This window comes from Danio rerio, chromosome 21 (assembly GCF_049306965.1).
Source record: "Danio rerio strain Tuebingen ecotype United States chromosome 21, GRCz12tu, whole genome shotgun sequence".
Classification (NCBI taxonomy): Eukaryota; Metazoa; Chordata; class Actinopteri; order Cypriniformes; family Danionidae; genus Danio; species Danio rerio.
In genome coordinates, this window is record NC_133196.1 from 16166401 (window position 1) to 16188782 (window position 22382).

At 35.5% G+C, this 22382-nt stretch overlaps 3 protein-coding genes and 1 long non-coding RNA gene across 26 annotated transcripts in view; 1 reads left to right on the forward strand and 3 right to left on the reverse strand.

Moving 5' to 3' along the window:
• The window catches only part of arrdc1b (arrestin domain containing 1b), a 66893-nt gene extending 65889 nt beyond the window's left edge, over window positions 1–1004 (reverse strand). The window contains exon 1 of the mRNA NM_001365234.1: window positions 808–1004. Within this exon, the coding sequence (NP_001352163.1) occupies window positions 808–925 (118 nt within the window). The 5' untranslated portion in view covers window positions 926–1004. The remainder of the gene's footprint in view (window positions 1–807) is intronic.
• LOC141379825 (uncharacterized) lies at window positions 935–7068 on the forward strand. The gene is made up of 4 exons (XR_012396673.1): window positions 935–1072; window positions 2270–2445; window positions 3501–4550; window positions 4708–7068. It is a non-coding gene; the product is annotated as an uncharacterized lncRNA (long non-coding RNA).
• Window positions 3545–5251, reverse strand: LOC100535016 (glutamine synthetase-like). Of its 2 annotated transcripts, XM_073935105.1 has the most exons (4): window positions 4936–5251; window positions 4702–4851; window positions 4386–4532; window positions 3545–3752 (listed from the first exon to the last, which is right to left on the reverse strand). In XM_073935105.1, the coding sequence occupies exons 1-4, from the start codon at window positions 5102–5104 to the stop codon at window positions 3724–3726; spliced, it is 495 nt and encodes a 164-aa protein (XP_073791206.1). In that variant the 5' UTR covers window positions 5105–5251; the 3' UTR covers window positions 3545–3723. The 2 variants fall into 2 exon arrangements, with proteins under 2 accessions (XP_073791206.1, XP_017208420.3); XM_017352931.4 differs by lacking the exon at window positions 3545–3752 and having other exon boundaries at window positions 4302–4532; window positions 4936–5210.
• glulc (glutamate-ammonia ligase (glutamine synthase) c) lies at window positions 6970–22341 on the reverse strand. 22 transcript variants are annotated; one of them, XM_073934858.1, is made up of 12 exons: window positions 21904–22341; window positions 20191–20426; window positions 19974–20086; window positions 16173–16279; window positions 15702–15836; window positions 14312–14361; window positions 12129–12277; window positions 11898–12059; window positions 9650–9796; window positions 8007–8134; window positions 7736–7935; window positions 6970–7655 (listed from the first exon to the last, which is right to left on the reverse strand). In XM_073934858.1, the coding sequence occupies exons 6-12, from the start codon at window positions 14338–14340 to the stop codon at window positions 7358–7360; spliced, it is 1113 nt and encodes a 370-aa protein (XP_073790959.1). In that variant the 5' UTR covers window positions 14341–14361; window positions 15702–15836; window positions 16173–16279; window positions 19974–20086; window positions 20191–20426; window positions 21904–22341; the 3' UTR covers window positions 6970–7357.
• Window positions 22342–22382: the final 41 nt, after the last annotated feature.

Here is a 22382-nt window from a genome sequence, read left to right on the forward strand (position 1 = left end):
ACCAAATAACTTAACAAGAAACTGCGGACTTCAGAAATTTGTTTAAAAACTCCACCCTCTAATCGTGAAATTAGACATTTATGACAAACATTTATGACAAGTTCTTACATTTTAGCCTTACATTACACATTTATTTTCTTGAACGGGTTTTGTTCACTAAGACATAATTCATTTAACGTTTTGGAAGTACATTTTTGTGCTTATTAGCGGTCTATTACATAGTCTTTCCCTAAATTTTTGTCTAATGTTTTAGTACAATTGCGTTTAGCAAATGACCTCATGAGCGTCGCGTTTCTAAGCGCAAGCGTCGCGTCCTGGATACTTTTGCCTGTTAGTTCTGAATGTGCACTATTTTGAGGACGTTTAAAGAAGAAAACGAAGTGAAGACAGGCATCAAACCACACTTGTTGAAACGCGAACCACATACAGCGTGTTTCATGAACCAGAAACGACTCGGGTGTGATTGTGCAATCGGACCGAAACCAACAGCAGCACATGAGAAACAGGATGTACGCTCAGGTTAATAAGAAACAAGAATGAAGACGTCGATGCCCTCCGATAACACTGCTTAATCCCTCAAAATACACATTTATGAACAAGCACTGAAACAGAAGCGACGGATGCCGAATGTCAACATGCAAACATTCAACACGTTCATTCAGCGACACGACAATGTTGACAAGCATTGATTCAATACCGTTCATACGTGAACTGGGGAAACCCTGGAGCTTACCAACTGTGTAGTTAATGGAAATCATGTTCCTACTGTAAAAGACTGAAGATGTACGACTACAGAGCATCGCTTACCTTTAAACTGCAAGGAGTGGCTTGATTTAATTCTCACAGTTCCTGATATGGATTCACCGGGGTTGTAGACCACTTTGTTGTTAGTGAAAGTAATCTCGAATTCCTGAACCTTCCCCATGTCTTCCAGAAGCGCCTCTCACGCACTCGCGGAGGATGAGAAAAAAAAATCGACGGCTAAACTACGGGTGAAAGCAGCGTCCAGTTTGACGTCCCACCTGCGGCTCTCAAGACTCCGCCCATTTGCGAGCGCTGACGTCATCGGGATGTCAGTCATTCTGCTCTTTACGGTTGTTTCAAGTAATCGTGACATAATGTTTTCTTTCTTTCTTTTTCTTTCTTTCTTTCTTTCTTTCTTTCTTTCTTTCTTTCTTTCTTTCTTTCTTTCTCATTATTATAAAATAGATTAATGTTTTGTAGTTCAATAAAAGTTCATTACTAGGAGTTACTATTTATGTTTTAAATATTCTGAAACCATGTGTCTGCACATTTCTGCAAAATTTTATTTAAGGCCTAATTGTTACAGGCCTAACAAATTAATATATGAACATATCAAATGTGGAAAAATACTTACATTTATATCGTAGTGTAATCTTACAATCTGTATTTGTTCATTTGTTTATAATAGATATTTAATTTCTACTACTGATAAACATTAAGATTTTGTTTTATGCTTTAAATATCTTATTGTAAAAATATCTCCTATGTCAGTGTTAATCAGTGTTTAAAAACTGTTTATATATATATATATATATATATATATATATATATATATATATATATATATATATATATATATATATGTGTGTGTGTGTGTGTGTGTGTGTGTGTGTATGTGTATGTGTATGTGTGTGTGTGTGTGTGTGTGTGTTTATAAACAGTGCTTAGCAAACATGAATACACCCCCCACAAATCTTTAATTTAAATAAACATTTTCTATAGGATGCTTTATAATATTATATTTCTGCATATACATTAGTTTAGTCAGTACTGAAATGCCAAATCTGGAGCTAATCTAAAAAAAAAGTAACTTACAATAATAATTGAAAATTTGTAGCCCAAATGTATGTTAGAGAAGAAAAAAAATATATTTTTTTGTTAAAATGTTGTAGATTATAATTATTACTTTTGTTTGCAATATTTTGCATAAATTTAAATGTATTATCTTTCCATTTCTAAAGATGTTCTCTGACTATAATATTATTTTAATAAATGTATCTGTTTATAAATCTGTTTTGTTTAAATGCAGCTATATATTACCCATATTCACTGAGAAATTGACAAAAATATTCATTTTCAAAATGGAATGCACTCATATATGCTGAGCACTGTATATATATAATATAATACATATATAATCCATTATTTAAACTTTTTACCTTTTCCTCAAACATTTCACAATTTCACAGACCTGTTTTTTTTTTCTTTTCTTTTCTTTTTGCTCCACACTGTATTTTCTTCATAGCCAAGCAGGAAAATCATTAGGAATCTACAGCTCCATCTGTCTGGCGACACAAGCATTGATAAAACTGAACAGAAATCTCTTCTGCCATTGTTCTGAGAATAATAAATTCATCTCATGATGGGAACTGCACACCTCTTATCTGCTGAAACTGTGATGATTTCCTCTTGTTCTGAAAGGTCTGCTTGTGGTTCACATTCAGTTAAGCCTTAATGGAAAAACATTTCAGTTTTATTAAAGTCATTTATGCATGGGCTTTAAAAAAATATGTCAAATTGGTATTTTTAAACTAAACTTCTGTGTTAAAATGTTTTAAACAAGAGAAACAAAAAAAGTTTTTTAAAAAGTTTTTTTTTATTATTATTATTATTATTTTTTAAATATATATAAAGATGTAGTTATCTTACTGGAAAGTATTTTACAGATAAACTGAACTTTGCTTTATAAACCAAATCCAGTAATTACAAATACTTGCCTATGACGCCCCCTTATGGACAGCTAAATGAATAGCAATCAAACAAATGGGCGTTCGTAAACAACTTTAAAATAGTTTTATTGTAATCAAGAGTTATAGAGCCTGTAACCACTCCCATAGGTTTTCAGCTTTCTTCAAAATATTTTATCTTGGGTTCAACAGAAAAAAAATCATAAAGATTTATAACCCCTTGAGGGTAAAAAGAATTAATAGTGAGTATATTTTCATTTTTGGTGATCTAGCCCTTTAACACAATGTAACATTTTCCTCATCTGCACAAATCTAATTTTCACTCAAAATCTTTTGCGAGAGTCGAGGAGAGCACCTAGCCAAAATAATAAAGTTAATTCTGCTACTGCCTACACTGTAAAACCCAAAAAGTTAAGGTGACTCAATTCATTCGAGGAAACCGATTGCTACAAACCATTAAGTACAAAAAAAACCGAATCAATATAAGTACTGTGAACTTACTTCATATAGGTTTATTTAATTAGATATTTGATTAACTTATTACCTTTTACACTGAGTTCAAAACTCTTTTGAAATGAGTAGAATTAACTTTCAGTCAATTTGGAGTTCACTACGCTCGATTCCTTTGATAAAGCCGACTGTTGGGTTTAACAGAATAGCACTATAATTAATAATGTTGCTAATCATTTAAAGTATGCAAGCTTAAATTTGCATTAATTCCAATAAAATTCAACATTTGATTATTTCTCTGCCTTCTCTTCTATCATGCATGTGCGAACTATTGCACAGGTCACAGCATATGGGTCACAGTTGGCAGCAGGACGGCGGTCCTCAAAGTAGCCACATTTATTCAAAGCGACCCGACAAGGGATGCGGATGCTGACCCTACGATTTGCAACACCTGCTGAGAATTCATGGATGCCGGCGGTCACATGACGACCCGTGAGGCGACGCTTGTTATCTTCTCCACCATGTGGGTCAAAGACCCGAATATGCTCTTCATGCCGCCTACTCAGTTTCTCAATGGCTTCCTCAATGTCCCTGATGTGGAGAAGAAAGATGACAGAGGTCAATGTACAATGACGTTATTCAGCACTTTCGTTTATTGTTTATTAATATTTTGCTTAACTTTATAACTCATTTATGTAACTAATTTTTATAACTGCCAACTATTCAGACATATGTTTTATGCAGCGAATGCCCTTCCAGTCACAACTCAATACTGGAAAACATCCATACACTCTCGCATTCACACACACTCATACACTAAGGCCAATTTTGTTTACCCAATCGCCTATAGCGCATATCTTTGGATTGTGGGGGAAACCAGAGCACCCAGAGGAAACCGAATACGGGGAGAACATGCAAACTTCACATAGAAATGTCAACTGACCCAGCCAAGACTCAAACCTGCAACCTTCTTGCTGTGAGGTGACAGTGCTAACCACTAAGCCACCGTGCCACCTTAACTCTATAAGTATTGTTGTAACTAATATACAGTCATGTTAGCCACTTAATGTTGCACCTTTAACCTCCACCAAACCTGTTCCTGGAAAGCCACTGTCCTACACAGGCCATCTCTAAACACTGTAGGACGCTGGCCTACCTGGAGCAGTGTTGGACACTCCTGCTATAAACTGTGGGCATAAAAACTCATCATATCAGTGTGATGACCTTGTGGTTTGGGGAAGCCAAGTCTGGGCCAGCTGTAAGGGTGTCCGTCCACTCCCAGAAGAGTATATTCCTGCTCCATGCCAAACCAAGGATGAAGATCTTTGACCTTCTCCATGAGCGTGTTACACCTATTACGGTGGTTCCATTCTGAAAGAGCAAAACAGGGTACAAAGATTTGAATAAATATGAAAAATATTGAACATTTACGTGTATTATTATACATAAATATCATCCTCTACTAGTTGAGCAACAAATTTTCTACAATTTCTTAAGAGCATTTGTATACTTTTCAGCATATGATTTTAGTCTATTATACCTGCAGGTTCCCGTGTGTGTTTGAGCACCTCACAAAGGATAAGTTTATTCGGATCCAGAAAGAAGGGGTCCCTGAACATGCGGACATGATTAAGTAGCATCTCAGAGCTGGATTCTTCAGTCTCAAGACCAACATCCCATTCTGGTACGTCTACCACAAAAAGCAAAGACAATCAGCGTAAAGCAAGAAAACCCAAAACATGTATTATGAGGATATTTCCACAAAGTACTGTACCAGCTAGGATTTTTGGTTCACAGTCCATGGTTCGAGTTTTGCTATACAGGTCCACACCACAACTATCGATCCAGACATAAGTGACCAGACAGAAGTCTCCTTGGGGAAGATTGAGGTATCGATGGCGCAGGAACTTGTTGAGATGCGAGCTTTCAGATATGCAAGACATACTGAACCAGATACAATACAACAAAAGCAATCCAGAAGTTAATATAGCGTTGTGTCCGTTGATTGCGTTCCAGTGTCTCTCGTTTTTCCCACGCAGCACAAACTGTTGTGACAACTGAACATATCTACATTGATCATAAGTCCTGCCACTTGTGGGCGGTTGTGAAATTTTACTAACAAACACAAGGGTGCTTTTGCCAAGTTTTTTTTTTTTTTTTTTTTTGGTGTGTCTTTTTAAAAAAAGATTGTGCAAACAACATAGTAAACTGTATTATTACAAAGAAAAAATTACTCAATTTAAAGAATTTAAAGAGCACCCCTGTTGTTGACAGAAAGTTTATTTAATTTCTATTCAAAAGCTTTAGAAGGAGCTACTGTTTTTTTTATCTATTAATAAAATTTACATTTGTACACTTTAACTTTTTAACTTTTCACTTTTTTCACTAGAAAATCTAATTTTTCCTACTGTTTCTACAAACTAAGTAACATTTTTTTAGAATCAATATTCACTGAATGAATAAATGTATTAGTGCTGCCTTAGATAACTATCAAATCACTAGCATTAGTTAACAATAATATTTCACACACTGCTAGATTTAACACATTATCATGTTCGACCATGATGTAAGCATGATTTATAGTTTTTTTCAGTCACTTTGGTGCATTTCTCACTACACTATTTACATTTGCACAACAGGAAATGCATTTCTCAAAACAATTAGCAGCACATTCTCATCCCTTCCAACAAATTGCAAATGCTTTTGGACATGCATCAATTGCTTTCATACAACTCTCTGCTGTTTTATAACATTATCATTTGTTTATGTCATGTCAGTCAAAATTATCTCCTAATTTCTGAATAGTCGTCCCATATAAAACTAATAGTCCTCATTGCAATACTTGAGTCATTACATACAAAAATGTTGAACCAGTCGGTTAAGCAAACTTTATAAAAATCTTTGAATCTTTTTTTTTTCCCTGAAATTTCTCCTAAATTGAACAATTTCATGAATGATTTGCAGACTTATGTATGCTGTAGATTCAGTTCTAATATGTGCTGCAATATTGTTTACAGTTGTGCACAGCTCTACCCAAAGGGAGTTTCTGTTTGTTGTAAATTAGGGTGTGTTTATTCTTTTGCACAATGCTGTGAATAAATTGCAAAGAACATATGCAGTAAAAGTGTGAAACATACATATTCAGTGTCTTGTGCTCAGATACTTCACTTAATGCAGTGATGTCTAATTTACTGTAGTTTTCAAATGGCTGTGCAATTAATATATAGTGCTGTCTTGAGCATTTTCAGGAAGTGTAACCAAAATCTGACTTTTTTTTTTGCATTAGAAAAAAAGTACAGAGTAAACTATCATAATGAACACATGACAAAGCCATCTGACTATCTTGTTCATGAACAATGGTGTCAGGAAATCTCATCTCTTTCATTGACATTACTTGCTTTTAAGGAATGAGCTATCTATTTTCAGCCTGTGATGCACTTTTGCAGGTTATCAGCTAGGTTTTACAGTTTGTATCAATTGTTTTAGGAAATGCATTAACTGTTGTGCAAGTGTAAATAGTGTTGTTGTGAGAAATGCACCAAAGCGACTGAAAAAAGCTGTAACTAAATGAATAAATGTATTAGTGCTGGCTTAAAGAATCTATCAAGTCACTAGCATTAGTAAACATAACTTACTATTTAACAAAATACTAGATTTAGCATGTTCTCATGTTCAACCATGTTGTAAGCGATTTAACATGTTGATAGCATGTTCTAGACTAGCTGATAATTTTACTTTATCAAGAAAGATGGGCAAACAGATAGATAGATATCAGACAGACAAGACAGACAGACAGATAGATCAGTTGTTTTCATTTGTTTTAGTTTCTCATTTTAATTGCTAAAACCCTTAATATTTTACATATTACTGTTACTTCATTTTAATAAAATGTGAACATTCAGACCCTTGGAAGTTTCATGAACACCCTGTTCCTTCATTTGCATTGCTAGGCTATGACAATTAACTTGGAGTGTATTCTTTAAATTCTGATTGGGTGAGAATGAATTTATTGTTCGGAAAAACAGGTAAACTCACGTGTATGACTAAACATACGGCATATCAAGCCTGCCGTGCAAGTCATATAGCATTCAATTCTTTTCAGATGACGATTCTAATATGCATCGAGGACATTTTACAACAAATCCACCAGAATAATGAGCCCTCTACCTAACACACTAAGCATCTATTAAAGTATGTTATTCATGGACATCGTCTAGCATGCATGTCACAGCCATTTCGCAGGTCACGGCATATGGGTCACAGTTGGCGGCAGGACGGCGGTCCTCGAAATAACCACACTTCTCCTGACCAACCTGACGTGGGATGCGGATGCTGGCCCCACGGTTTGCAACACCTGCGGAGAAATCGTGGATGCTGGAGGTTTCATGACGACCCGTGAGGCGACGCTTGTTATCTTCTCCACCATGTGGGTCATAGACCCGAATATGCTCTTCATGTCTCCTACTCAGTTTCTCAATGGCTTTCTCAATGTGCCTGATGTGGAGAAGAAAGATGGAGGTCACATGACTAAAGTAAGATAACTCTGTTGTGTGCATGCATTACTCAGTACATACTCAATTCCTTCTTCCTCTCTCATGGATGCTGTGCTCACATTGATGTGGCAGCCGGCTCCGTTCCAGTCTCCCACCATGGGTTTAGGATCCAAGGTCGCCACCACTCCAAAATCTTCACACACTCGGTGCAGCACAAAGCGTGACATCCACAGATGATCTGCTACCTCAATTCCCTCACATGGACCCACCTGGTACTCCCACTGCAGAAAGAGCAAACCGACTGGGTATAAAGCACATGGAGATACAGCCTAGTAAATGTAATGGCGATTACCTGAGAGGGCATGACCTCTGCATTAGTGCCAGTGATTTTGATGCCAGCATATAGACAGGCTTTGTAATGACAGTCCACAATATCTCTGCCAAAGGCTCTGTCTGCACCAACACTGCAGTAATATAGACCTGAGAATATCAAATAATATCATTTTACTGAAAAATCTGATGTAATATATAAATTATGAATATGCTGGAATAAAATATAATAAAGAAAATGTTTATGATAGCAGAAAATGCTGCTCTTTTCCATACAATGGAAGTGGATATTGACTACATATTTTTACGCTTGTTTTTTTTTTTTTATTCCTTAAAGCATCAATTTCTGTGTGTTCCTAAATAAAGCAATCAAACTGTGGTCACCGCTGTTTCTGTGAAATACCATAGAAATCAGAATAATCAGGAGTTTTACATGAGGTCAAAAATGAATTTTGAGTTATACTTTTCTAGAAGACGCTTGAAAATGACATCTTTATAGATAGTGCTGCAAACATCTTTACATTACTGACAATGAATAAAACCTATTTTGGTATGTAAAATTGTTAATGTGACCACGTCTTTAGAATGACTTTAAAAAGATAAATATATAACATTTTTCAAAAGAACTTCTTTTGTGTTCAACAGGAACTAACACATTTTCCATTTGGTGTGTACTTTCCCTTAAAAAAAAGACAGAAATGACCATCACAGGATCAGGAACTGCTGTATAAACTGTACTGTAGTGTTTGGTGAAGAACTAAATCAGATATATTTTATTATTTAACAAAAATCCTGACCTACTCTGTGCATTGATGAGACTATTAGCGATTCGTTCTGACTCACAAAGAAATAGCACACACAAGTTGTGAGAAATCCAGACATTGTCATACCACTGAACCACAGTAAATTAAAGTCTACAGGAGTAAATCAATGCAGGCTTATATGTGCATTGAGAAATTGCTTTCCTCTTCTTAAAAGTTACTCAACCACACATCTTGCCAAATTCAAACAATTCAAGCAATCCAGAAATTATTGACATGGCACAAAGTGTTTCTATTTGAGCATGGTCTGCATCTATTTTTTTCTTTGGCATCTATATGGCTTTTACAAAACTGACAAGATTTCTCATAACACACATTTTAGTGACATCTGTCAGGTAGGAGGGCGAGGCAGTGGCGCAGTAGGTAGTGCTGTCGCCTGACAGAAAGAAGTTCGCTGGTTCGAACCTCGGCTCAGTTGCCGTTTCTGTGTGGAGTTTGCATGTTCTCCCTGTCTTTGCGTGGGTTTCCTCCGGGTGCTCCGGTTTCCCCCACAGTCCAAAGACATGCGGTACAGGTGAATTGGGTAGGCTAAATTGTCCATAGTGTGTGTGTGGATGTTTCCCAGAGATGGGTTGCGGCTGGAAGGGCATCCGTTGCATAAAAACTTGCTGGATTAGTTGGCGGTTCATTCTGCTGTGGCGACCCCGGATTAATAAAGAGACTAAGCCAACAAGAAAATGAATGACTGAATGAATGTAAGGTAAGACATACATTCTGTGGGAGGAACGTGTGGAATTTAAAAAGCAATCTCTACAGCAGCTTAATACTGTATGATGTTTCTCTTGTAAAACATAACAAAAGAGATTTTTGCATTTATAATAATAATAATCACGTCATCATTAACCTTGTGGTTTGGGAAAGCCAAGTCTGGGCCAGCCATAAGGGTGTCCATCCACTCCTAGAAGAGTATATTCCTGCTCCATGCCAAACCAAGGCTGAAGACCTTTGACCTTCTCCATGACCTTGTTGCACTTGTTCCGATGGTTTGACTCTAGGAGAACAACTGCAGGAGGTTAGTGTTTAAAGTTTTTTATTTATTTGTGTGCTAATGAAAACTTGTAGACTCATTCTAGAACTTTCATGAATTTTCTATTCATTTTTCTTAAACTGGAATGATATACAACAAATGTATCATTCACAGTAAACTGATTCCAGTGTAAAATAATGCAGAATGCTTACATAACAGGGAACATTTGACCTTATTTTAATGTATTTTTACTTTTTGAAGCCACTAATAGAGTTGACAATAACAGACATTTTCAGCTTTACCCCAAACCAGATACCACACGGCGTGTGTAAAACAGAATTGCCAGTATTGTCATCATGTTCTTGTTTTTAAAAGTGAATTTCACTGAAAAACCACAATAACAGTGTTGAAATATAATGGACCCCTTTTTTTACAAGATCTGTCATGACACGTTTAACGGGCATCAGCATCTTAAATCCGTGAAAGTTGTCAATATTTAGACTTTGTTTTTAAAACGTATGCATATTCATAATATTTATATATGTATTATGTATTACTGTATCATTTTGCATCAAATAGCAAAAAACAAATTTCCACTTGTACGAGGGGTTTCTATTGCATTGTCTATGGGCGTTGTTAGGCCTATTTTAGGGGGGTTGTAGTAGCCCCCCCTTTTTCTACTTAGCCCCCCTAAAACCTTTGCGATTAGTTCATAAACTGTAGGCTAAACTGTAAGCTGTGTTTATTGACAAATTGTTATAATATCTGCTTATTTGCTGTTCTTTGATATAGATAACCTTGTATCACCTGTATCCCAATGTCATGGGGGAGCAGTTGGGTTTTCTCGGCATTTACCTCATCAGCACAGCTGTTTCCTCCAGCAAAAAAATGTAACTCTTAATGAACATTTGAGTATTTTTATTTCAAAATGAACTACCAGTATAAAACACTTTACAGTTCATGTAGATTTTGAGAATGTACTTGTTTTAACTGTGACCGAGTCACTCTGACATAGATAGAAACAAGTGTTGTCCAGTATTAAAAAAATAGGCTACTTCTTATTTATTATTATCATCATTCAGATCGTGAAATATGTGAATTAGCCTGTAAGTTTAAATATATAGATTTATGTGTGTGTCATTTAATTAAAAAAGTGGCAGTTTATTTATTTAATACATGGAAACAAAAATGCACTAGAATATAGAAAGTGGTTTTTACTAAAGTAAACAGGTGGATTAAGCATATTTGTCTGATTCAGAACTCAATGGTTATGCCTCTCAACAGTGGAATATTAGTATACAACCCATATTAAACAAACATTTTTAAGTGTATTACTATTAAATTACCACTTATAAATGTAATATTAGGCTTATTAGGCTATATATATAATATATAATTTATTTTTATTATTAGTTTTTTTACCTTATAAGGAGCTAAACCCCACTAAAATGAAAACCCTAAAATCGCCCCTGGCATGGTCCATGGGCAAGACAGTGAATTTGATTTTGTTTTCACTTCTGGCTGCCGTTATCAGTCTTACACAATTTTTTTTTTCATTTTTTTTGAAAGTCTTGATAAAACCATCGTAGAGGTTTTTTTTTTTAATTATTATTTGTTTTACTTTCTCATTCGCTGCGCTCTAAGTTTACCCAGCTATGACGACTTCTGCTACTTTGAAAGCCCCAAAATTGTGAAAGGGTCCATCTATGATTAGTGTAGAATAAATAACATGCCTTAATGCCTCCAGAGTTTCCCGCTAGATGAAGTGACACTTTTTTTTATATCAGTGCTGTAATTATTGTAATGCCATTTTATAACCAATGTAACAGAGTTGACCAGTACTTAAGAACAGACACGAAACATATCATTTATAACTGAAATTACAAATAACACAAAGTAAATGCAAATGTTTATTTAAACATGTAAAAAGAGATGAATAATAGACTTATTTACTTTATGATAACTGAAGCTAAATGCATAATTTAAGAGGTAAAGATGGTCAAAAAAGGGTATTTTTCCTAGTAGTATTAACTTTATTGTATTTGTATATTATTTCATAATACAAATATGCATTAATTGAGCCGTCAAAAGTTGATGTAATTTTTCAATGAAGAAGAAACTGTACCTGCAGGTTCTCGGGTGTGCTTGAGCACCTCACACAGCACCAGTTTATTTGGGTCCAGGAGGAAAGGGTCTCTGAACATGCGCACAGGAATCAGCAGCATGTCACTGTTGTGTCCTTCAGACTGACCTGTGCTGGAACCATCAAAGGTCCATTCTGGCAGATCTGAGGAAAAAAAAAGGAATTCAAAACAAGAACAAATAAAGTGAAACTGCTCAGATAAAACTTTGCTACCAGCCACGCTCTTTGGCTCCGATTCCATGGTTCGAGTCTTGTTGCGCAGACCCTCTCCAGACCCATCGATCCAAATATAAGTGACCTGACAGAAGGGTCCCTGAGGCAGACTGAGGTACTGCTGTCGCAGGGCCTTGTTGAGGCTGGAGCTGTCGGATACGCAAGACATACTGGATCAGATTTACACTAAGCAATGCACCTGGAGAGATACGAGACAGAACATATGGTGTTACTGTTACATTTCAATCTCTTATTTTGCATCTTGGATTACAATTGTTTTAAACAGCAAGTTAGGTGCAGAGTTGAAAATGAATAGGTGTTTGTGGTAGATTTGCCACCAAAATTAGAAAAAATATGTCTTAAATTGATAACAAGGAGAGTGCAAAATTGAACTAAACTGTCACAGCAGTTGTGATTTAAGTGAAAGTGGTATCGCTGTATAGATCTGTTCATTTTGCATTATATTTATTTTTATGTTTTAACACACTATATACAGTATATACTGTAAACAATGATGGGTTCCACACAATTGCTTCATGTTTACAAATCTATTAAGTTAAATGAATCCCTTTCACAAATTTAAGTGGGTTGAACATAAAACATTTAAGTTGTGCCCCAAAAAACTTAGGAATTGTGATTTTTCCAAGTCTATTTTAATAAGTAGTTTCATTTTTGAGTATATGAAGAGTTCTGATGCAAAAACCTCTAAATTTCACAGTCTGAAATAGTCTTCCTTTGTGCTGGTTCAGTAATTTCACTTTTGTGTCAAAGAATAGGTTGTTTTCATTTTTCTTTTATGTAAAATAACTAAAAATAAACATAGGAGACTGTGAAAAATGCTGATTTTAGAAAAAAATCTTGGCACTAAAAGGTTTCTGCATCTGAACTCTTCATATATATATATATATATATATATATATATATATATATATATATATATATATATATATATATATATATATATATATATATATATATATAGTTGAAGTCAGAGTTATTAGCCCCCCTGACTTATTTGACCCCCTGTTTATTTTTCCTTAATCACTGTTTAATGGAGAAGAGATTTTTTTTCAACACATTAGTTTTCAAAACTAATTTCTAATAACTGATTTATTTTATCTTTGCCATGATGACAGTAAATAATGTTTTACTTGATATTTTTCAAGACACTTCTATACAGCTTAAAGTCACAGTTAAAGGCTCAACTAGGTCAATTAGGTTAACTAGGCAGGTTAGGGTAATTAGGCAAGTTATTGTATAACAATGTTTTTTACTGTAGACTAAAAAAATATAGCTGAAAGGGGCTAATTTGTCATCAAAATGGCTTTTAAAAAATTATAAACTGCTTTTATTCTAGCCAAAATAAAACACAGGCTTTCTCCAAACGGAAAAATATTATTTGACATACTGTGAAAATTTTCTTGCTCTGTTAAACATAATTTGGGAAATATTTAAAAAAGTAAATAATAATTCAAGGGGGGGCTAATAATTCTGACTTCAATTGTATATGCATATATTCCCTACCCTCTAATTCCTAATTTCTTAATTATTTAAGTATAATTTAAATCCAAATAAATTGATAATGTTATATCACTAGTGAACAGTTTATTATATCTGATTAAAATAACTTATAAGTATTTAACATACAAAAAAAAAATACAAAAAACAATACAGTTTCGTTTAATATCCTAAACTAAAACAAAAATGTTCCCCTTAATGGAAAGATCATTTCTGACCTGATGTTTTTACCCATTCAATAACTTAAAGGGGTAGTTTACCTAAAAAACTGAAAATTCTGTTATCCACTTCTTTCCCTCTATTTGTTTTATACCTGTCTGAATTTCTGTCTTCTCTTGAAAAGAAAATATTTTGTAGAATGTTATAAATCAGCATCCACTGACGTCCATAGTTTATTTATTTACCTCTTCCTATTATGAAAGGCAATGGCTGCTGGTTTCCAACATTCTTCAGAATATCTTGTTTTGCGTTCAACAGAAGAAAGAACTTCATAAAAGGTTAGACAGCCAGTAAATGACGAGGAAATTTTTTTTATTTTAGGATGAACTTTAACTACAGATCTAACAAGTAATGAGGCAGTGAGCAATGAAGTATATTAGAGAAGCCACAAAGTGCCCTTAATAGCTTTTTGTGTTAAAATAAGTGTAATATTAAAGATGACTTACTCTGTGATGTAGAATTGGCTCCACTCCATATGAAGACCAAATGATCCAGCCTGACATGAAAACAATACAACCTTCTATATTTATAAAGCCAGAAACCTTTTCAGCAATGGTCTGCACTTTTGTGAATGGCTTGTAGTCATGTGGGATTAAAAAAAAAAGATTCATTAATTAGAATAATATTTGATGCATCGCTCTGATTTCTCTTGGGAAATTATAAGAGATTTGTGAGGGACCGGTGCATTTAATGATAAATTATTCCACTCAACAGTTTTCTCACCTCAGCAGTGATGCATGACATGCTTTATGAGTTTTTTTTCACTGCAAATAAACATCAGCACAAAAAAAGCACAGAGAAGCAAAGCATTTTACAGGCCAGTTAGTCTCTATAATGTGCATGTACAGACATATGAGTCTCAGTTCGGCTGAAATGGTCACAACCAAAAATAACATGATTACATAAACAAAATAAAAAGCTAACTGAATCTTTACAATATCTTTAATGTTATTTTTGTTTTATTTAAGATATATGATTATTATTATTATATTATATTATTATATATTTTGTCTTTTTATTTAGTTTAAAAACTTTAGAAATGTAGTTGTGTTTGCAATTGTTTATCTCTTTATTTTTATATATGTATATTTAATTTTAGTACTTTAATCTTAGTCATTTTAGTACATCTAGGCCCAGTTTCACAAACAGGGCTTAGATTAAGCCAGGACTAGGCCTTAGTTAAATTAGGCTATTTAAGCCACATTTATAAAAATGGCCTCAGAAAAATATACTACTGGTGTGCACCTGGTGATAAAATATGACACTGACATATTTTAAGACATTTCACTGCAAGTTATTTTGAGTTCATACTGCTCAAACATGCAATTTAATCTTGACTAGCCTTAAACCTTGTTTGTGAAACCGGGGGCTAAAGTTTACCTAAGTTAAATATATTTATAAATATATGTTTTCTATATATTTTATTTGATTTTCATTTCAATTTTTTATTTCATTTTCGTCCGCTTTTCAGGGGCCAGGTCGCGGGGGCAGCAGTCTCAGGAGAGAACCCCAGACTTCCCTCTCCCCAGACACTTCCTCCAGCTCCTCCGGAGGGATCCACAGCATTTCCAGGCTAGCTAAGAGACCCAAAGCTCATGACCATAGGTGAGAGTAGGAACGTAGATTGACTGGTCAATCAAGAGCTTCGCCTTTTGGCTCAGCTCCTTCTTTTCCAAAAATGGATCGTTACATTGACTGCAATACTGCTGCCGTTGCACCAATCCACCTGTCAATCTGATGTTCCATCCTTCCTTCACTCGTGAACAAAACTCCAAGATACTTTAACTCCTCCACCTGGGGTAAAGACTTTCCTTCAACCTTGAGATGGCAAACCGCCTTTTTTCCGGTGGAGCACCATGGCCTCAAACTTGGAGGTGTTGATTCTCATCCCAGTCGCATCACAGTCTGCAGCAAACTGCTCCAGTGCTTGCTGAAGGTCCATGTTTGATGAAGCCAACACAACAACATCGTCTGCGAAAAACAGATGAAATCCTGAGTTCCCCAAACCGGACTCCCTTCTGTATTTTTATACATTTAGTTTTAGTATTTTAATTTGTCATTTTAGCACATTTAAAGTTAAAAATAATTTTAAATATTTAAAAATATAGATGTTTTCTATATATTTTATTTGATTTATATCAGTTAACATGTTATTTCCAATAATAAAATTGGTTATAATTTTATGGTTATCGTTTTGGTTAATTGAAAGGATTAAACTATTAAGGGATTTAAGAAAAATACATTTAAACACATTAAAATAACATTTAGGGCGACGCAGTGGCACAGTAGGTAGTGCTGTCGCCTCACAGCAAGAAGGACGCTGGTTCGTGCCTCGGCTGGGTCAGCTGGCGTTTATATGTGGAGTTTGCATCTTCTCCCTGCGTTTGTGCTGGTTTTCTTAGGGTGCTCCGGTGCTGCGTAAAAACGTGCCTGGATAAGTTGGCAGTTCATTCCACTGTGGCGACTCCGGATTAATAAAGGGACTAAGCCAAAAACAAAAATTAATGAATAAAAGTAACATTTAAAATGACAAAAAAATAAAGTGGCTAAACATTAAAAGGTGCTTGTTAACTATTACACTGAATCCTAAACCTTCTAAAACTGACTGTTTATTTGCAAAAATACCACTTCAAGTTTTATTTGATGAGAAAATGCATATTTAATAAATCTCAACACAAAAATACACTTATTTAGTGTCAACATCCATGTACTCTTGATGTATTATATCCAAAACAACAAATTGCAGTTCAATTAAAAAATGTAGCATGGGCAAACACAATAAACACTCTAAGAAACACACAAAACATGTTTAACAAACTTATTTAGCAATTGATTGGCTTTTACATTTACATTCAGTAATTTAGCCAACGCTTTTGAAAAACATCTTGGATTAAAATGTATATGTATATGCACAGTGATATTATATTGTGAATGTGATCAGAGATCTCAGACTGAACTCTGCATCTAGCTACCATATATTCATTTTAGCAAATGAAAAATCAACAGACATTCTTAAAGAAATAGTTCTCACAAAAATGTAAATCTGCCATTAATTTACTCACCCTGAGGCCATCCAAGATGAACATAATTTCTAAAGTTTTTTTAGTTATTTGTGAAACATAAAATGCATGGTATGATTACCGACACACTTTATGAGCATCAAATAACAAGAGCTGTGGTGAAAATTTAATAAATCGATTCTGAGATTTTCAAAATGCATCATTATATTGATTTGATTCTGAGCAAGCAGCAACCACCCACTTTCCCTCGTGAAGCCAATACGGAAGTAACTAAAACTGCAATTCATTGACTCACCTTGGGGGGCAGGCTCCAGGAAATCAAGATGATTTCTGACTACGTTGGTAAATTGGCCAATTTTACAGCTGATAAAAAAACCTTTACAGCCTGGTACAAAAGATGGTTTAGTTGCATATAGCTATGATTACCCTTCATGACAACTGTGAGGGGGGGGATTTTTTTTCTAATTCATCCTTTTGTTTTTATTAAGTTATAATAAGTCTGGTTAATTAAGGGTGTGGCCACTTGAGTGACACCTAGGACTCGCTGCTCGCTGTGTCATCACCTCAGCTGTTAATTAACCGATATACATCGTATTTTTGTTTTAGTTAATGTTTCTTTACACAGTCAGTTGCCTTTTGGAATTATTCCCTACAGTTATCAGATAATATGGCATGCTGTGTGCACTTAATTGTACTTACAAACCCTTCAAGTTGCCTCCATTTCCTAGGTGAGGTAAATTATATACTTTTATACCATCTCTTTAAATGTATTTGTTTTACTTAAGATCATTTATAATTTTCTTTAGACCTGTAATGCATTGCAGAATCTGACAGGTTGATTAGCTGTAGGCTCTAGAACAGTCATCTGAAACGTCACACAGTGTTATGCCTGGATTTCATAAATAACTTTGCATTTACTAACTCACACTATATTAGAAGTGTTTGAAAGTAATTTATGTTTTCCTTCTGTAGAAAATCATCATAAGAACAATTCTTAGTGGCTCAATGTATTACAACCGTGTTTTTTAAAGTCTAATCATTTTATTGATATAGTGTACAACCAAGCACATGTGGTCAGAACACAAACGAGTCACAGGTAATAAAGTATTAAGGGTTTCTCCCAAAGAAAAGTCTGTCTTAAGCCAGGTCTAAGCAAAACGCCAGCATGTCTCTGCAGCTCCGCTCACGCGTTGCCTCTTTGCCCTTGTTTGGTATCCCGCAGTCGGTGCGATAACAAGAGAACAAAACGGCGACAGTTGGTCGCGCCTACTTGTAGCTTCTTTTGCAGTGTTCAGAAACCTATGGGTGATGTCACAGATACTATGTCCATATATTTTACAGTCTATGATTCTGAGCTTAGTTTTTACCAGCAGATGGGGCTCTGGGCTAGTTTTTAAGAGTACACTTAAATGCTTACAAGGAAGTTCTCTTGTGTGTTCAGATGAGTAATGTATATATACGAAAAATTTACAAAAATGCACTGCATTTTCTCATAACATCTTCAAATAGCATGGACCACAATGGAAATGTTTCAAGGAGACCCAACCTATTTTTATTTCTTAAAATTGATCTATTACATGCAAAGTGTCTAGCGTTAACGGTACTGTATGTTGTAGTAAGGTTGCAAACTACGGGAAATGCTGTTTGGCACCACTAACAATTTAGCTACAAATTAATATTTATCAGTCAAACAGCTGGTAAAAAACATGCAGGATAGCTCACCTAATTTGTGTTGCAGCAGAAAAATTTATAAAAGCTCACACGGGTCGCATTCAGTGGGGTAGCGGACGTGTTCAGTTTGCGATCGCTCACCCCGGTTTTCATTTTGAGATCGCTCCACCACCCTCCACACTTCGCTCTTCACTAGGGAGCCCCATCAATAGTCCATGCAGGGGGTCCCCCTTAATTTGCGCTTAATCTTGCTCCTTATTCTTCTATCAACAGCATCACTGTATATTACAAAACAATAAAAATAAACATCCCCACGCACATGCAGTTCTCAAGCTACATGTGTCTACAGAAATGAAGTGGTGGGGGGTGGGGCTGACGATCGTGAACTGAAGAGCGGGTTGGGGCGGGGGGGTTATGTTGGGGGCTCGGTGGTTCGGCAGGCGATCGCAAAACTGAACAAGAGTGGGGCGGGGGGGGGGTGTAGAAGAAGGAATCGCAAACTGAAGAGAGGGGGGAGGGTGAATCTCGTTGCGGGCTGTAGGGAGGAGGAGGGCGGTCGTAAGTGGTCTACAGACTTTTCAATTACACACATACATAAAATTGTGATTTTCTCTTAAAGAAGCCACACCGTATTTTCACTCGTTACAGACACTTATCAGATTTCATTTTAGAGAGCAGGCATGAGGTTCATCCTTTTCATTTTCTGTCTGATTAAGGTTTAAACAGATACTGCTAACAGCTACTCTAATCGACACTATTTACACAGCAGAATCAAAGTGCATGCTTGTGGAGGGGTGACATTTTACTGGTGACCTAGAGCCGATCTGCAAATCACAGCACATTATGTTAGCTAACTAATCAGAGCCTCTTGAGGGCGGGCCTTAGAAAACATAAATGTTTTGAATCATCGCAGACTTGTAGTGCCAATAGCACGGCCACCAAAGCCAATGACACTCTCGCCATGGAGGGTGGTGTGAATGCACGGTATAAGGGATTGTATTGACCTTATTCTTCACTGTGGAAGTGCGCTTGTTTTTGCGCTTGTTTTAGAAATTCCGATTCAGCATATGGGAGAAATAACTAGGAGTAATGAACAGCAAAAAAAAAAAAAGGTCAAACTACTTGCTCTACAAAAAAGTGTTTGCATGACTATACAGGCAAAGTAGAACAATATGAAAAGTAGAAAAGATATGGCTGTGCCCGCTTGTACACGGAGAATAAGGTGAATACAGGCAGAATTCAGCTGTTTGTAAAGCATACAGCGCGCTCTGCTGTTAAAAACAAAGCTCTGAATCCATTTAGGTAAGAATAACGATGCATTTTGAAAATTTCAGAATTGATGCATAATCGATTTCTTGAACAGTTTCTTTGCCACAGCTTGATAAATAACAATATACAGGTAAAACAGAATTAATACCTGTGGCTCCTTATGATGCAATGAGGTCTTACGAAGCAAAGCGATCAGTCTGTGCAAATAACTGAATCTTATGGCTTTCGAAAGTCACTTTTATGGTGCTCTTTGAGTCTGTTCTGCAAAAGAAATCACACTACATACATTATTCAAGCATGTTTGGCATAACGAGGGTGAGTAAACTTCAAGGTGAACTATTTCTTCAAATTAGAATGTAGGAAACCTGTAAACTTGGAGCATCACAGTTGCGATCGCTATATATAATGAAGAAGAGCAGTGAGCGGTCCAGCATAGCTTCAATGAATGATCACAGTGCAGGATGGATGAGGATGGATTTTATGTCCACAGTGGCTTTCGTATCATGCTTTCCTGACAATGCGTCCAGTTTTCTTTGAGTCTCGTCTACCGGTTCGCACCGGCTGGTTACTGACTCTCCACGTCCCACGACAGACACGAGAACTGTGGGTGTGAGTAAAAAAAGCTTATCGTTATCACACACACACAAACACACACTGAAAGGTATAGGTCACCTAAAATTTAGGGATGCAAGATATATCGGTGGCTATATCATCAACGTCCGATAAATGCTATTTTTAATGTTAGCTTTATCGGTCTGATCTCAAAATGATATCTATCATCCGATATCTTTAGGCCGATAGATTACGTAATTGTGAAGAACTGTCGGCCTAGCGCAAAATACGTGGGTTGAATTTGTTCAGACTTGTCCAGTTCACTATAATAGAGCTTTTCTCACATTGTTTATTCTTTCAAAGTCCGTCCTTTCTTTGTGTGGTATTGCTGTGCGTTAATAACTCAGTAAGCCTATTTCTTATCATTGTAGATATGTTTGAGTGCCATTGTGTATTTTGGTTTAAATTGCCTCAGGAAAAATATGAGTAAACATGACAGCAATGATACATGCTAAACAACTCGTTGGGTTGTTAGTAATCTAATATGATTATTTTATATATGACGTAAGATTGTATTCAGCTTGATTGGCATGTTATTAGTTTTTAAATGTATAGCATTAAGCTCGTACGATGGCTCTGAACTGTCAAAACACCTCTCAAAATGCTTTTTCGGACATTACATATTTGTACATGTGTACATTACTGGAACATGTTTTATTCAAGAGCTGGTTTTAGTTCTTCAGTTCTTTCATTTTCATTTTATTTAAAACATTAATTGCACTTGTTTGGCAATTAAATCCCATTTTGTCATTTAGCCTATTATTTTTATTTTTATGTTTATTTGCTATGTGAAGAAAATGGAAATCATTTATTTTTGGCATGCTGATTTATGTAAGATCGTGAATATAAGTCTATATAATTAGCTTACAATTATTGCGTTTTTGCATTAAGTAGGCTCTTTAGTTCATAAGATCAGTTAAAACTTTTATAAAGTTTTTAAATTAAAATCAACATGCCATCTTGTTGATACTGTGAGATTTCACTCAGAATAATCTGTGATCAGTGCATCTTTACTCATATTTCAGTCCATTTTGACCTTGTAAGAGATACATAATCAGTAAAATAGAAAACATATAGATTAAAAAAAAAAAAAAAAAAAAAAAAAATATATATATATATATATATATATATATATATATATATATATATATATATATATATATATATATATATATATATATATATACACCACTAGACAATAAAACCAAATTGGGAATGTGTTTAAGCAACCATTAAACTTTATTATCTCCAAAATAGATAAATTATCAGGTTCTTATAAATATGGCGTTTTAATTGTGTTTTGACATTTACTATTTAATGAAAAGTTACTGATCAGATAGTTTTATTTGAAATTTGAGTTATGATGACTGTTTCATAAAGCATCGTCTCACTACGAGATAAGCATTCAGTACACTGACTTGGGAGTCCTTTTTGGCAAACTTGCATACACAAAGCAAAACAGTTACCTGGAGCACCACATTAGGCGTTTATGAGGCTTGGCTGCTTGTCTCCTGTACTGCATCAGTCCACACACCAGCTCGTGTGCGATCATCACATACAGTAAAAATATGAGCACACCGGGGTCCATCCTGGCGGTAGGCGCAAGCATTCGCTGGCCAGATTTTAGCTCAGCAATGCAGTTTGCACAGATAAGAGGTAATGGATGTCGCTACGACATTACTCTGTCACTGTACTGTAGTTCACTTCCGCGCGTGTCTATCAGCCCTCCACGAGTCACTTCTCATGTCTCACGTCTCAGAAATGATTCACAAGCTGCGATATTTTATTCCACTGCAGAGGTTCTGTTATCTAAGATTTAATTCTGACAGAAAAGCTTCTAATTTTTCACTGTTGACGCAGCGTGAGGATTTTGTGGCTTGAATTATCCTATTGAGCTTTTCGACAGACGGATCAGGATGATGTTGCCGTGGAGATAGTGCCGTTG

What these genes read in the sequence shown, in the direction of transcription:
- glulc (XM_005161112.6), bottom strand. Translation starts at nt 16,951, where the DNA reads ATGTTCATCTTGGATGGCCTCAGG. An exon ending in AGCCAATTCTACATCACAGA is followed by an intron (nt 12,278 to 14,311) that starts GTAAGTCATCTT and finishes CGTATCCGACAG; the next exon opens with CTCCAGCCTCAACAAGGCCC. An exon ending in GCACACCCGAGAACCTGCAG is followed by an intron (nt 9,797 to 11,897) that starts GTACAGTTTCTT and finishes TTGTTCTCCTAG; the next exon opens with AGTCAAACCATCGGAACAAG.
- LOC100535016 (XM_017352931.4), bottom strand. Translation starts at nt 5,104, where the DNA reads ATGTCTTGCATATCTGAAAGCTCGCATCTCAACAAGTTCCTGCGCCAT. An exon ending in TGAACCAAAAATCCTAGCTG is followed by an intron (nt 4,852 to 4,935) that starts GTACAGTACTTT and finishes TTTTTGTGGTAG; the next exon opens with ACGTACCAGAATGGGATGTT. An exon ending in ACACACACGGGAACCTGCAG is followed by an intron (nt 4,533 to 4,701) that starts GTATAATAGACT and finishes TTGCTCTTTCAG; the next exon opens with AATGGAACCACCGTAATAGG.